General features: G+C 50.6%; 4 protein-coding genes across 4 annotated transcripts; 2 read left to right on the forward strand and 2 right to left on the reverse strand.

Moving 5' to 3' along the window:
• Positions 1-7: 7 nt before the first annotated feature.
• Positions 8-1,315, forward strand: Pdw03_1457 (MFS multidrug transporter, putative; the record flags this gene model as incomplete). Its single annotated transcript, XM_014679566.1, has 2 exons — positions 8-291; positions 376-1,315. The coding sequence occupies 2 exons, from the start codon at positions 8-10 to the stop codon at positions 1,313-1,315; spliced, it is 1,224 nt and encodes a 407-aa protein (XP_014535052.1).
• Positions 1,316-1,713: 398 nt separating this feature from the next.
• Positions 1,714-4,752, reverse strand: Pdw03_1458 (Mitochondrial substrate/solute carrier; the record flags this gene model as incomplete). Its single annotated transcript, XM_066099907.1, has 8 exons — positions 1,714-2,428; positions 2,505-2,591; positions 2,660-2,689; positions 2,794-2,804; positions 2,912-2,994; positions 3,089-3,101; positions 3,411-3,970; positions 4,062-4,752. The coding sequence occupies 8 exons, from the start codon at positions 4,750-4,752 to the stop codon at positions 1,714-1,716; spliced, it is 2,190 nt and encodes a 729-aa protein (XP_065957634.1).
• An 860-nt stretch (positions 4,753-5,612) lies between these two features.
• Positions 5,613-8,805, reverse strand: Pdw03_1459 (Actin-interacting protein (Bud6/Aip3), putative; the record flags this gene model as incomplete). Its single annotated transcript, XM_014679563.1, has 2 exons — positions 5,613-8,561; positions 8,635-8,805. 2 exons carry the CDS (start codon positions 8,803-8,805, stop codon positions 5,613-5,615), a joined length of 3,120 nt encoding a protein of 1,039 aa, XP_014535049.1.
• Positions 8,806-11,510: 2,705 nt separating this feature from the next.
• On the forward strand, positions 11,511-15,115 carry Pdw03_1460 (PAB1 binding protein (Pbp1), putative; the record flags this gene model as incomplete). Its single annotated transcript, XM_014679562.1, has 5 exons — positions 11,511-11,668; positions 11,943-12,132; positions 12,186-12,459; positions 12,517-14,856; positions 14,910-15,115. The coding sequence occupies 5 exons, from the start codon at positions 11,511-11,513 to the stop codon at positions 15,113-15,115; spliced, it is 3,168 nt and encodes a 1,055-aa protein (XP_014535048.1).
• Positions 15,116-15,509: the final 394 nt, after the last annotated feature.

Below are 15,509 nucleotides of genomic sequence, written 5' to 3' on the forward strand. Positions count from 1 at the left end.
CGGCCGCATGCCTGGATACTTCGTGGCATATGTGATCTTGGTCATCTCGCTCTTTCCATCCGCCTTTGCACAGAACTTCGCAACACTAGTTGTGACAAGGTTCTTCGGTGGCGGTGCTTCTTCCGTTTCGATCAATATCGTCGGTGGAAGTATCTCCGATGTGTGGCTCGGTGACCATGCTCGCAGTCTGCCGATGTCTATATTCGGATTCACGAGTGTTGTCGGTATTGCACTTAGTCCGTTTATTGGATCAGCCATTGTGCAGATTCAGAAATCAGAGCCGTGGCGTTGGTAGGTTGCAAGCCTTTTCCTCCGCAAAGATCACAAATTTCCAACCGTCCAAGGAGAAACCAATCATACTAACCGCCTCTTCAGGATCTTCTACATCCAAATCATCTATAACGCAGCTTTGATCCCGGTATTCTGGCTCATCCTCAACGAAACCCGCCCAGACGTGATCCGTAAGAAGCGTGCACGCAAGATCCGCAAGGAAACCAACCGCCCGGTGTACGCTGCCTCGGAAATCGATGCACCAAGCAAACTCCGTCTGCTGAAAATCTCATTCCAACGCCCGACAAAGATGCTCCTCACCAAGCCAGTGGTGATCTTCTTCACGTTGTGGATCAGTTTCGCCTGGGGCATCCTCTACCTCTTCTTCCCCAGCGTCGTTCAAACCTACTCCACAAACTACGGCTGGGGCACGCTGGGAACAGGCCTCGTGCAGCTCGCCATCTCTGTGGGCGCGATCATCGGAACAGCTATCAACCCACTACAAGACTGGTTCTATCTCCGCTCCGAGCGGCGCAATAAGGAGAAACCCGGTAAACCCATCCCCGAGGCAAGACTGTATACGTCTATCCTGGGTAGTCTGCTCTTTGCTGCCGGTCTGTTCTGGTATGGATGGGCTAGTCAGCCTGATATTCATTGGATCGTGCCGACTATTGGTATCATGGCTGCAGGGATTGGAATTTACTCGATTTACATGGCTGTTGTTAATTATCTGACTGATGCTTATGAACGGTATGCGGCGTCGGCTTTGTCAGCTGCCTCGCTTGGCAGAAATGCTTTTGGTGCGTTTTTGCCGCTTGCTTCGTCGCAGTTATTTGGGGATCTTGGGTTCGGATGGGCGGGGACATTGCTCGGGTTTATCGGGGTTGCGTTGTCCATTGTGCCTGTTATTTTGGTTTTCAAGGGTCCCCAGATTCGGGAGAGGGGCAAGTTTATGAGGGAGGCTATGTGGGAGCCTGAGGAGAGGGTTCAGGTTGATCGATCCGGGAAGGAAGATTTGGGGCCTTCTTCGGAGGGAATTGCGTGAGGTTGTCACGGGTATGTCGGGGGTGTTCTTTGATGCATTGCCTGGTTAGGTGTTTTCTTATGCTTGTTGTCTTCAATTTGGGCAGATAGATATGCATGAAGATTGGTATTTTGATAGAATTGACGAAACACATGAGTTCATCGTTTTCTTTTGTTTTTATGTCCATCTGGTGGCATTCTCTATTGTATGATGACAAGAGGGTAGTGTGGAAAGACAAGAAATCAAAATCACAACTTCCTCCACATGTTCTTTCAACTCTGAATCCAAGGCAGAAAAGATGGTGGAAGAGGGTATCGGGGCAAAGGGGTCAGGGTCAGATGTGAATACCCGTTCACCTGGATGCTTCTCAAGAGAAACACTTCGTATCAAAAAGTTCAACCACAACAGGCGCGAACCATTTACTTCTCATCACGCATTTTGCGGAAGAAATCCATGACACCGGTGTAGACAACAAGCAAAATACCACCGCCAGGGCCGAGACGCAGCACCTTGGGTGTGAAGCCCTTATACAAGGCAGCGAAGCCCTCTTCCTTCATAACGGTGCCAAGAGCAGGCCAGGCCCAGTTGTACTTGGCGACCTGACCGGGAACCTTGGCAGTATTTTGGATACGGGACTTGACGACGTCCATGGGAGTGTTGAGGATAGTACCAGTGATACCACCAATGCTACCAGCGATCAAGTCGTTGCGGGTCTGCTGGTTCTTATTGCCGGGCTCGACGGCAGGCAGCTGAGCGCGGACTTGGAAGATACAGCCGAAGTAACCTGCGTTCCACAGAATGTGGCGCCACATTGTCGACTCAAGGCCGTTGTACATTGCCAGAGGGCCTTCTGCGGCCACGATCTTCTTCACAACGTCGAACATGCCGTTGTACTTGTGTGCCTGGGCCTTATCCTGCAGACGGATCTTGACCAGCTCGAAAGGAACCACTACGAAAGCTTCAGTTGCTCCGGCCGTGGCTCCGGTCAGAGTAGCCAGGCCTTGGGTCTGCTTGTCGACACCGAAAAGGTTGCGGTAGAAAGCGCCCCAACTGTCGTTGGCGGCGAACTTAGTAGCACGCTTAGGTGCCTCCATCAGGATCGGCGCGGAGATACCGCGATATAAACGGGAAGCACTGTAAACGTTTTCACATGTTAGAGAGAGAGAGAGAGAGAGAGAGCCGTCTTTGCTTCGCTGGGGTAATGTCATACCCCTCGTTCTTAACAATCTTGCGGAAGCAGTCAAACATTCCATTGTAGTGATCGACACCAGGAACAGCGGGCCCGGTCTGAAGCTGACTGCAAGAGAATATTGTTAGCCCGTGTCATGTGAGGTCGGTGTTTCTTGCGACCGGCGGCTTGCTTACATTCGAGTCTTGAGCACGTCCAGAGGGTACCTGTGAGTCACTCATCGTCAATTAAATCAAAATTTTACGCTTTGCCGAGAATTTCTCCAATGGGAGTGGTTATGCGATCAAATAAGGGAAGTGGAGAGCCGTACATGATCAGGATCTGCTCGTGCGGGGATAGACATGTTAGTCAATAGAGCACCTCGTGAGTGATTCCAACACAACGAATCAAGTTGGAATCACTCTCCAGAGCAGATTAAAGACACATACCTCTGAAACACCAGCCACCGCACCGGCGGCGAACTGGTAGACGAAGGGGAGAGGCTTCTGGGGAGTTTCGGACATGATGGCGGCTTGAGATGTGGGATGTCAGTATGGGGTCATAATTAGATTAATTTATGGTCGCAAAAGGATCGAAAAGAAACGTTTTGCGATCAAGTCACATACTAACTAACAAGACCTAGAAAGAACGAGGGTTGGGAGAAAGAAGAAGTAAGAAGAGCGGAGGTTGCCGGTGTCGGCGAGATTCGGTGATCAGGTCCGAGTGCAGCAGCCTGTTCCACGGATACCCGTGAACGTTTTAGCCTGATTACTAAACCCCCGTGGGGAGAGCTTCTATAAAATTCCCATTCCAAGCTGTTTGCAGGTTTGTTGTCATCCATTTATATTCATCTGTATTGTCATGATAGTTTATTCATGCTTTTTTTTCTCCTTACATCAAAATTCCCACACTAATTCCCAGCATCATCCCCAACATCTTTTCGCTAACCCGATACATCACACCATCTCCGCTAGCCGCGGTCGCTTGTTCCTTGGCAACAGTCGTCCCAAACGCGATGTTCCGTGCAGTACAGCTAGCACCACAGGCAAATCCCATGGGACAGCATCCTCCGCCCACGGTGTCAGCACAGTGAAACCAGCCCCGAGCGCACTGGTTTCCTCCAGAACGGTGCGTCGTTGTCGCGACGGGCGCTACAATCGTTACGCCGTTTGATATCATGGTCGTCGAAGATGTGGTCGGGCATGAGGTCGTGTGGCAGTCTCGGCCGGTACGACAGCAACCACCCTGGTAGACGGCGGAGCAGGCGTAGAAACCAGTCGGGCACACGTCATTGCCGCTGGTGATACTGGTTTCTGTTGAAAGGCTCGTAGGCCGTGCTGGCGGTGCCAGACTTTCGTCTGTTGTGGATATGCTGCGATGGGAAGAAGTCGTCGGAGAAGAGCAGGGAGTGGAGGTGGAAGTGCTATCCTGCGGTTTGGTCGAGTAGGTCACAGTAGACAACACCACGGTCGAATGAACAGTCACCGTAACCACACTAATGTATGCACCTAGTCAAACAATTAGTTTCAACGGTTTTACTCCCAGAGCCCAACCCATATTGGAATGAGGAAGAGATTAAAAAAAAGACAGTCCACTCACATCCCCCTTCAACACAATCATACCCCGGAATACAACATCCACCCCCTAAAGCCTGCGAGCAAGCCGTATACCCATTATTGCACGACCCAATCATCCCCGAGCACGTTGTCCAACTAGGACAGCAGCCTACATCGCCATGCCCCGTATCAGCGACGATCTCGCACGTCTCCCCGGACCCACAGCAGCGATCAGATCGACCGATGGATGTGCACGATGTTGTCCCAGTCGGGCACTTGAAGTCTCGTTTCTCAAACAGATTGTTTGCGCTATCATTGTAGTTCTGGGGAAACAATTCACTATCCCCATCTGTGCCCAAGGAATACGATGGTCCAAATGGGTATGATTGGGCCACAAAGCGCGCGGGGGAAAATCCGTCTTCATCGGAAAGGTGTCGCTCGGAGATATTACTTGACGAAAAGTCATCTCCGAAACTCCAGTAGTGGAGGAAGAATTTCTCGCCTTCGTCGTCGCTCATTTTCTTCACCCCGAAGGCTGGCCCTGCTGCGAGCTGGGATGATATCGCGGCATTGCGCTGTAGGATGAGTTTTGCTGGAAGTGATGGAGTATCAGCCTCTTTGGATTCAAAATCCGCAGAGGGGTTTGTGCTCTCTGCTGAGACCAATGTCGCAAACTGAGGTAGTGAAAAAAAAATAGTGAGGGCGTGGAGGAGCTGCATGCTGCCGCTGAGCATCGCGAACAGAAAGGAATTCGAGTTCGTTTAGACTGCGGCCAGTGGAAATGGTCGGGTTGGGGTACTAACTAGTAGCTGAATAGTTGTCTCAGATGTTTGTTTCACCAACAAGAGCTGTGGAAAAGTTGGTTGGGAAAGAAATTTCGAGTTGGGTGCAACAGTGCAAATATATGTTTAGCCCCTCGTACCATCCAACCCAAAGTCGAATTTGATGAATTTTAGATAAAAGGTACTTATCGATCCAGAAATAATTCAAGGGCGCATTGAGTTTTCTAAAAGGCTGCAAATATGCATGGAAAGGTGGCTGGTGACTGTAGGATGCAGGAGGCGCACACCGCACACCGCTACTACGCATTAGCTTGCAGGACTGACAGGTCAAGTTATATAGAGCTGTAGTGACACTCCGTGGGATTCTTTACAGTATATTTATGTTGTATAGCATTGGGAGGGGTTTTTTTTCCCTATCTGTGTTAGTGTTTGAAATACGATATGAAGAGACTACATGCAACTGCCACACCAAACCAAGGAATTCTAACGCTGATTTAAAAGTTGCTCATGCCATTCGCAAAATCAAAGGCCAAATCCTAGTAGTACACCATGGAGTATGGCAGGGTATCGTCAGCAAATCACATGAGAGGCTCTCGCGCAGGAAACACGCCAAAAGGTATCAACAAGTTGAGATGAATAGAATTAAGGCCCCAGTGCGATGTCAGGTGCAATAAACAAAGAGAAAATTTGTGTGGATCCAATTTCACGTGCGTCTGGCAATGAGAGGTTCGACATAAAACTTCGTAGGGTTGGATATGACTAGACTGAGGATAGGTTGGAGGATGGATGAACGTCTTTGGATCGACATAGAATCAAGGAGAGGGTTGTTCAGCAGTGGCGTTGTCTTCCTTATCCTCTGCTTCTGGGGGTTCCTTCCCTATTTCAGAAGATGGCGATTTGGGCTCTTCTGCCTTCTCCGCATCCTCTGGATTCGCTTCCTTCTCGTCTACTAGCTGATCATCATCACTCCCGCCCTCATTATTTTGCTCCGCTGCCTGCGCCGCAGCGGCTTCCGCCTCCGCCTTCTCCATCTCGGCATTGCGGGCCTGCTGTCTATCCCAGACTTCTTTGCGGATGCGTTCGTCCTTCGCAGTACGAAGGCGCTCAGTCTCTTCGAAACCACCGCTCTTCTTCAATTTGCCTTCGTCGACAAATGCTCCGAGTTCCTTCTGGAAAAGGCCGATCCGCCGAGTCTCAAGCTCCTTCTTCCGGGCTTTCTCGGCTCTTTCAATGGCCTCTAGTCGGCTTTCGTGGTTGGGTTGCAAAGCACGGACCTCGCCAAGGACACCATCCTTAGCTTTCATGGGATCAACGGTGGGGTCAATTTCAAGGGTCCTTGATGGGGCGCGGACAACGGTACCACCGGTTGTATTTGTTGAGACCTGCTCCTTTGTAGCTTGCTCCACCAGGGCGAAGGTTTGTGTTGCCTTCTCGAGATCGTCTTGCAAGTCGGCAGCGAGATCCTCCTGCATGGTAAGCTGGTCTCGTTCTTCGCAAACCAGCTGTAGCTCCTTCTCCCAGATCTTGGTCCAGATAGGCTTCTCGCGAGCCAGGAAGTCCTGCATCTTCTTAATTTCTTTCATGACTATGCTAATGTCACGGCCAACAACCTCCAACTGTCTTGGGAGAGGACGAACACCACGGGCCACTACATCCTTCCGAAGATCTTCAACCAGATCTTGGAGGTCATCGACGCGAGCGACCAGCCGCTCCGATTCACCTGCAAGTTCCTTCTTGCCAGTGTTGACGCGAGCACGGCCAGCATCACCTTCAAAGGACGGAGTGGCAACATCAGCAGCGGCAGTCTTGACTTTGCTTGCCTTGGCACGGACTGCGCTCATTGAACCGGTGATGTCAGCAGTAAAGTTGGAATAGGTCTGACGCAGGACAGCCAAGTCACGACGTAAGCTCTGAAGCTCGGCAATTTGACTTCCGCTGCCGGCTATCAATGTCTTGGAACTCCCTTCAGAGGCAGCTGGACCGGAGAGGGTTGTAGGGGCAGCAGCCAAGCGAGCAATTTCTTTGGCAGCTTCGAGCTGGCGATCCGAAACCCGCTGGATGATATTTCCTTGGCCAGAAAGCGTCTCTTTGACGCCTTCGACTAAGAGACGCACGCTTCCAAGGCTGTCATCGAAATGTTTCTTGACCTCATCGAGATTGTCAACGTTAAGCACCAACACGGACCGATCTTTGACGTCGGTAAGATCTTCTAGTTCATGACGGATGCCTGAAATTGGGTCTTGTATATAAATTTCCGGTAAATCAACGCCATTGTCATGGGTGTTCCAGGCAAACTTTTCAATAAAAGCAAGCTGCAGGCGCCCAATAGTGAGCTCCGCAATTCCCTCTGGGAGCATGTACTTCTTTATTTTGCTTTTATATTGTAGGAACAGCGTGAGCTCTTTGCTCGGTGAGGGTTGCTCAGTGGAAAATTGAATAGCTGATAGTGGTGTTGCGATCTCGGTGGACGGTCTAAAGGAGCCCGCCTTCGGGGTAAGGGGTGTTGATTTTGCGGGCTCAAAAGCGTCTTCGAGGGTTGGCTTCTCTTGGGGTACGGGGATGATCGGCGGAGGAACGATGGCAGATTCCACGGCATGGTCTTTCTCGTTATGAGCATCAGCTTCGCTGGGCGCCTTGGATGGTGCAGGATCGATTACTCGTGGCTCTATTGGAGTTGCAACAGGAGGAGGAGTGCGCTCTTCTTCCACGACATCTGGGATATTTGCTGGTGGGGGAGCTTGCGCACCTTTGGAGGCTTCCTGCAAGCTCTTGTTGGATCGGTGCTTTGTATGGGCAAAGGAGCCCCGCAGACGAACTGCATTCAAAGATTCGCGGACATCACGACCGCGATTGGGAATGGGAGAGTTCTGAGTAGGCAGGACAGGGACACCGTTGGTAGATGTGCCCAGATGTTTCTGAATTTGATAGGCAGAGAATCGACGCGAGGCACGTCGCTCAAGCTCTCCACTTCGTTGCAAAGCCCCCAATGCGTCATCCTCCTTGGGCGGAGGTGGAGGTGGGGGTGCAGAGAACCCGGCGGGTGTAATATATGTTGAAGGCACAGTGGTGTTGGATGCGTTGGCTCGAGGGGTTGCATCATTATCGAAGGGGCCGGGTTGAGACAGCATTTGCTGGGCCTCCCGCCGTGATAATTCTCTTTCGGCGTAGTTTGACGTGCGTGATTCGGATTTCGAAGGTGCCGAGGAGGTTCGAGAAATGGCTGGTTGGTCCTCCAGCGATCCGCCGCTGCCGAACCGTTGGTTTGATTTTCTTGGGGACTGGGCTGTCGACGACATGGTGGACGCTGCAGCATCATCATACAGCTGACCGATTGCCTGCCCATTAGCAATGCTTCCTGCACTGGCTTGCCGTCCCGTTGCGAGCCGGCTATCTTCGCGCTGGTGCCGGGACCTCAAGCGAGCTTGCTTCTTCTTCAGCCCTTTTAACAAGTTGATAATTATATCTCGAATTCGGGGGAGGTATCTATCGAGGCTTTGGGAAGATGCGTCTTGACTGAGAGTGTCCTCAAGTATGGTGCGAAGCAGGTCTGGTACGGGACCGAGGTCTGAAGTATCGACTCCGATGGCACTGAAAGCCCGGCAAGCCAAGTTAAATTCATAGCCCAATCGAACGTATACATCCGACACATCGTTCTCCGATGCTTGCTTCCGAGACCATTGCGTTAAGGTTTCGAGGAGTTGTTTTGTCGCAACCAAGAGGTGCGTGACGCTCTTTTCAATTTGGGATATTTGCTTATCAGGCTGTGCGGTGGGGGAAAAGACCGGTTCATTAGCCACCGAATTTTAGGTGATATACAGGCAGCTGGAGACTTACCTGACTCTTGCTGGACTGGGATCGAGACGAGGCGGAGGAACTGCGGCCGGACTGCTGGGAAGTCATGGATGTGTCGGCACTGCCAGACCCCGAGTGTCGTTCGGGGGATGTTTGATGGTCCAAATGTTCGGGATAGGGGAACTGAGTCCGTGAAATGCCTGAGGACTGCATAAGTACGATAGATCAAATTACCAAGGGGGTGAGAACAGAAGTGAGAAATAGGGCAGAAGCGAGCGAGAATGCCAAGCATGTGTGAAGATGATGCCCAGCCTCCTGTCAACTTGGCACCTTACCATACCCGAACCGATGATCAGCAGCAATTGATCCCTCCAATACCATAAATACTTTACATTACTGTAAAGCCCTGTAATGAAGTACAAGGCACTGGGGCAACGCGTGTTCAAGCTGCAGTATCCGATTTATATAGATACATAAGACTCATTGACCATTGAAAATTGATTTCTAATTTGATACCCTAAAATAAAATGCCCATGCTATCTGTACTTTGGACAATCACAATACACAGGACATGGAACATACGACTAGCACACAGCAAAGCAACGATAAATGGGCTAATCCCTCACCGCATCCACTGATAAGTACCCGATTGATAAGACCCTTGCCTTGTCTTTTTTGACTGTTCCACTTCAGCTCCACTCCGGCTCTATTTATATTTCTACACACAACATAATACACTTATTTGTGGTGTAGGACGGGTAACTCGTTTCTGTTACTGTTGTCTTCCTGCATCACTTGTTGAAATGTTTCGTACAGAGTCCGTTACTCTCTTCATCATCGGGGGATGAACATCATGCCCACCAAGCACACGATGAATAATCCTGCCAGCCCACAATATGGCAGCCCAACCAATGTGACGCCTAACTACATCCCCGGCCCCGACAATCATAGAAGGGGATTCAGCAATGTCATTGCAGAGTCAAGAAGATGCAAGGAAGGCGCAAAGAGTGTGACAGGTGTGATCTAAAGTTGTAATGCCCTGCTAACTTCATTTTGTACATGCTCCTTGGGGTTGAAGCCTCAATTTGGCATGGCCAATGTTTCGGGTTCGAAGAGTAGCAGTATAATTTTGTCTCCCTTCTCATTTTCGAAGATATCCCACTGAGAATGGCAGAGAAGAGGGTTAATTAGTGAAAATCGACTTTTTCATGGATAATCAGGGATGATCACATATTTCCGAAGATGGATATCTCCTATAGCATACCCGTTTCATCGATTTGCCAAATCCAAAAGGGCGCTAACTAATACTAGAATACAATGCTGATTGGAAAACTCGAATTTATCGAGGACCCACAGCCGCTTGATGAAGTAACTTCAACATTGGTAGATCGGCGATCTGAGCGATGCGGCTCAATACCATTCCCACTATACCGATGATCCAGGGCACCCACTATTTTTTTACCAGGCGACTTCCGATATAACCTCGGCAATGCTAACAAGAAAACTTCCGAGGAAAGAACATTGAGGTTGCAACCAATGAACCTATGTTGTATTTAGGTCTAGGTCCACATGGACCTGGAGCCCCGGGGCCCCGATGCCCCCGGGTGCATCGATTGATTACATAAGATTATTTCATCACTGAGCCAAATGGTCATAACGTTAGTTGGGAATGTCGATGATTGCGGTATTTCCACCAGGCAGATTGATAGTGCGCTATGGTGGTGATAATCCAAAGGTTAGTAGTAGTAGTTGTAAAACCTCTCTGCAGCGGTACACAAATTGGACCATAAGCCCCGCAGGGGACCTTGTTGAGTCACGGGAATCTACTTAGCGAAGAGTCACCTAGGTATATGACGGCCGCTAAAATAGGAGAGCCCCACCTGACGGAGCAAGTTCCCATGGAACCAGATGTGTACAGTGACCTATGCTGTATGACCTTGAAAATGACATCTGAATGGAGTGAGCATATGTATACTGGCCATAGAAATCGGTAAATAATCGCCAGATACAAAATAGCATGCTTTGTAGTATGATCTGAGTAATGAGACGAGTGCTTGGGACGCTGTGAATGGTAGATAAATGTAGTTCAGCATAGGAGATGATGTATATACATGTATTACCTACCCATGCAGGTTTGCTTGTTTCTATTGGTAGTTACGTTAGCTGCTTTGTGCATCAGAAGGAAAGAAATTTATATCTCATTGGGCTCATGGGTACTGGCCCTATATCGCACAAATGCCGTCATTCTGAATTATGGTAGTGTACTCTTAAACTCTATGAGGGGTCAATGTATGGACGTGGAAGCTACCTCAGCCTGACCCGTATACCTACTGTCAGCAACATTTGCAACTGGCCCTATCCCTAGGGTTGGAGGTCCAAGAGCACAGAATGCATACAAGAACAATGAATATCTTTCTTTGTGAACTCAACAACAGTATTCCCACTGGCATATTTTAAGTCAAAAAGCTCAAAAAAAGAAAAAAGCAAAAAGCAAAAAGCAAAAAGCAAAAAGCAAAAAGAAAAAAGCAAAAAGAAAAAAGAAAAAAGAAAAAAGAAAAAAGAAAAAAGAAAAAAGAAAAAAAGTAAAGAAATAGGGTGTAACACAAATACAATACCATACGCGTGACTTCTCTCCAGAGTCCCCTTCCCCCATCAACTTGCGACAAGCCCATCTCTCTTTCTTCTATTTTTTCTATCTTTCTGTTCTTTCACTTCCATTCCTCCCTCCTTGTTATCCTGACATTGGAATTCCGATATCTCCGCAGTGTGGTGGTTGCTTATCCTTCCCCCTCACTTTCCCCCCCAAGTCCTGTTTGTGCAGGCGGTGTGTGTTGTGGCATTGTGCCTCATCCTCGCGGCTTTCCGCCGTGTGAAGTTCCACGACGCAAGCTTGCCCTGACTGACACCAAAGTCAATCAATGGCCTCCGCTATTAATTCTGTGCCGGTCAACAACGCGTCTGGCAATGCCAGCGCGGGCGCCCCAAACCCCAGTCGATCCACTTTGAGATCCAGTAACAGCACCAAGGGGTCCGACAATCGACGACAGTCGGGCAGCCCCGTCGATGGCGGACAACGGTATGTTTAGCTCTTTCTCACAGACAGTGTGTTGTTGTATATTTCCATCTCCTCCAGATTTGGGAATCTTCCCTTTGTTCTTATTGTGCCCTTTCCTTGTCTTGCTGGCGATTGAACTCGTGCACGCGCATTTGAGCCGGTGAGGTCTGTTACAGGCTTGCATCGAGTTGTGCGCCAGCAAGAGCCAATTGAAGCTGTTGGATTAGATGGCAGAAACTTTTTGTTGTTCTCTGTTTTGTGACCAGTACCGCTAACGCAAGGTTCTACGGCATAGGCGCACAAACTCCCACAAGGCCTGGACCCAAGGGACCAACCCCATCACTCAACGATCTTCATACGCTTCATCGAACGGCAACATGGCCCACCAGAAACAGTCTGGGTCCCCGAGACCTAACCAAAAGGAGTCAAACACCCCTGATAGCCATGCTCATGACCGCCTTATCTTCTTATTCGCCAGCTTCATTGTAAGGCCAAGTCACACCACCATCTTATTGATTGATTCTTAACTGCTACATAGGGCCTACACACCACTATTACCACCAAGTCCGGAGAGAAGTTTACCGGTATCTTCTCTTCTTCAACCATGGAGCCCAATGAACTTTCGTTCCTACTCAAGATGGTTCAGCGAACTTCGCCAGAGGGTCAGCCTCGGGCAAACGGCGTCAGCGATGTTGCAAGTCCATACATAGGCGCCGCGCCTGAATACATCATGTCATTCGATATTAAGGATGTCGTCGATATAGCCGTTCCAAACGTTACCACAGCTGAAGTTTCAGCCAAGGAGCCAAATGGTACGGGTTGTTTTGTTTAGTCAGATTCGTTTATAAATATACTAATCTAAACCATAGGTGCTTCCCAAGGTTTCAGAACCGACACTGATATCTCCGGAAATTTGGCCATGCGAGAGCGCACCTTGCAGCGCTGGGAACCTGCCGAGACTGACGTTGACATGTCACTTGAGACAAGCAACACTTCTGCAGGATGGGACCAGTTTGAGGCAAACGAGCGTCTTTTCGGAGCCAAGACCAATTATGATGAGAATATCTACACCACTCGTCTCGATCGTTCGGATCCAAACTACAAACAGAAACAGGCGGAGGCAGCTCGGATCGCACGTGAGATTGAGGGACAAGATGTGGACAACTCCCACATGCGCGAGGAGCGTGGCCTTGTGGCACCGGATGCTGGCGACCAAGACGAAGAAGACAAGTACAGTGGTGTTCGCCGCGAAGACAAAGCCTTCCCTCCTCTGCTTTCCGGCCAGCCAAACAAGTACATGCCCCCTGGACGCCGCCAGGCAGCTCCTCAGCCTACTGCGACTGTCAGTGTACCCACAAAACAGCCTGTTTCTTCTCCGGCCCCCGCCGCTCCTATCCCCATCCCCCCTCAGGCTGTGGCAAAGGAAGCTGCACCCTCAGATAAGCAAGCCGAGCTGGTCGCGTCGCTGCAACCCACAACAGATACCGAGCGAAAAACTGCCCTGGGCAAGAGTGTCACACCCGCATTGCCTACTGCACCTGCTGTGCCAGCCGCAAAGCGGGCTGTACCTGAAAATGCGACCGCAAACGTGGAGGTAGAGGTGTTGGATCACTTCCGTCAGTTCGCAAATAGCGAGAAACTAAAGATGCAGGAGCGCCGTCGCAATCAGGCCTCATATGACCGAACTATGAAACTCAATGAGCTGATGAAGTTTTCTAAGAGCTTCAAACTCTTAACTCCGGTGCCGAAAGACCTTGTTCCTATCCTAGCCAAGGACCGGCTAAAGCAGGAAGCAATCATGCAACGAGCGCTGCAACAGGGCGACGACAAGACCACGCCGAAGGCTACTACACCTCCCACGGAACAACAGCCACCTACTCGTGGTGCTGGACCTACTGGAGCTGTGCCCCCATCTGCACCCGCTGATCGTCAGAACTACAACCGCACTCGTCAGGGCTATCCTCCCACTGGGCCGCTCGCTAGCACTGGTGGACGATTTCCCCAGCAAGCTGTTCCGCCGGGACGCTCTGGTGTTGGTATGCTCAGTCATCGACTAGCGGACAATCTGCAGCAACGAAAGGGCGCGGGGATGGGACCTATTCCAACTCCTCTTCCCATTCAAGATGCCCGTGGGCCTCCGACCGGTCCCGCCAGCGACCAGCAGAGAATCACCAGCCCTGCTAAGTCACAGGTCGGGTCTTCCGCAGCAACTAAGTTCAATGTCAAAGCTATGGAATTCAAGCCAAACCCCGCAGCGAGCACTTTCACGCCTGGAACTTCGGCAGCCGTTGCAAGCCCACAGCCTTTCTCTCGCAACCGCTCTGTGTCACGCGCCACAACACCGACTGCATTCTTCGGCCCAAGAAAGCCACTGCCTGCCTCTGAACGCCCCTCGATCAGTGACCAATTCAATCCTATCAAGCGCATGAAGAAGGAGAATGCAGAGTCAGCTGAAAGGTTGATTACCTTGAATGGAGGTATCCCGCCACCCTACAAGACCTTGCCAACTTGGGACATAGCGGATGGTAGCGAAGATAAGACGTACGATCAGCTGTTCAAACAGCCTGTCGGCGTGCCGACAGTATCACCCCAGGGTCGCTCCACCTCCAACAACACCAATTTTCCCCAGCAGCATCAGGTTCCCTTCCACTTCCAGCAAGGTAACTCAGCCATGCCGCCATCTTCTGGTCCCTCGAATGGACCCCATGGTCTTCACTCTCAGGGCCTTCATGGCCCCTCCCACGTGGATGATCATCACCGCATGCAGTTGTCCGCGTCAAATTCACAGGTTTTCCCATCCCCGCGGATGCAACATGGATACCCGTCCCCAATGGCCCCACATGCCCAGCTTTCCTTCCCACAGCCGGTCCCGCAGTTTTACGGTGGCCCCCAACCTGGCCACATGAGACCTTTCCAGGGCGGTGGTCCTCAATTTGTGAATGGCGCTCCTATGATGGTGCAGCAGGCCTCGAATGGACCCTACATGGGAGTCCCGCAAGGTATGACTCCGTATAATGGACAGATGCCCATGTACTCCCCGAACCCGGGCCACGTCTATCCCCAACATGCACCCCAGCCGCATAGTGGATACCCAAGCCCTAGCCGTGGTGCGCCGATGATGATGCACCAGAACTCGCAATCTGGACAGCCCCCTCAATCATTAATGTTTATGCCCAGCCAGCCCGGATATCCTCAACAGTCGGCACATAGTGAGTGTGGCTACAGTCCCCCATCAAGCATCTCCAGTTTTTAACCATCCCAGTGCCTCCCAACCGTGGCAACTACCCACAGCAGCCCCACTTTTCCTCAAGCCCTCATCAATCGCATCATTTCCCACCAAGCCAGCATCGGACACCCAGCAACGGCTTCAACCAAATGCCTCAAATACCACCCCAGATGTCTGCCAATACCCCAGCATCAACCCCCGGAGCTTCCCACCCGGCTGAGGCAACGGATGAAGGAAAATGAACCTCTGGAATCATGAAGCCGTGAGCGGTTCCCTCGAATGATGCTACACCTTCTCGCTTAGCTGTGACTCGTCCGTGCTCTGCAATATTGGCACCCACCAAATCAAGTACCCTGGTTACTATTCCATGACCGCGTCTTCATCTGTCAGATGTTCTCCGTCATCGACGGGATCTTCAAAACAATTGAATTCTGCGGTGAACTTCATGTCGCCTCAAGACATGCTCGGTAAGTGAACAGTTTTGTGGTGTTGAAGAACATCCGCTAACCCTGTGATCAGACGTGAAAGATCAATCTACCAGTTGTGCCTATCTATTTTCCAGATCTCGATCTGGTGGTGTACATGGAAACTGAATTTCTTGGCGATGAAACCAATGAAATCGAGCACTTGATATCC

The sequence above is a fragment of the Penicillium digitatum genome, chromosome 5, assembly GCF_016767815.1.
Source record: "Penicillium digitatum chromosome 5, complete sequence".
NCBI classification, from domain to species: domain Eukaryota; kingdom Fungi; phylum Ascomycota; class Eurotiomycetes; order Eurotiales; family Aspergillaceae; genus Penicillium; species Penicillium digitatum.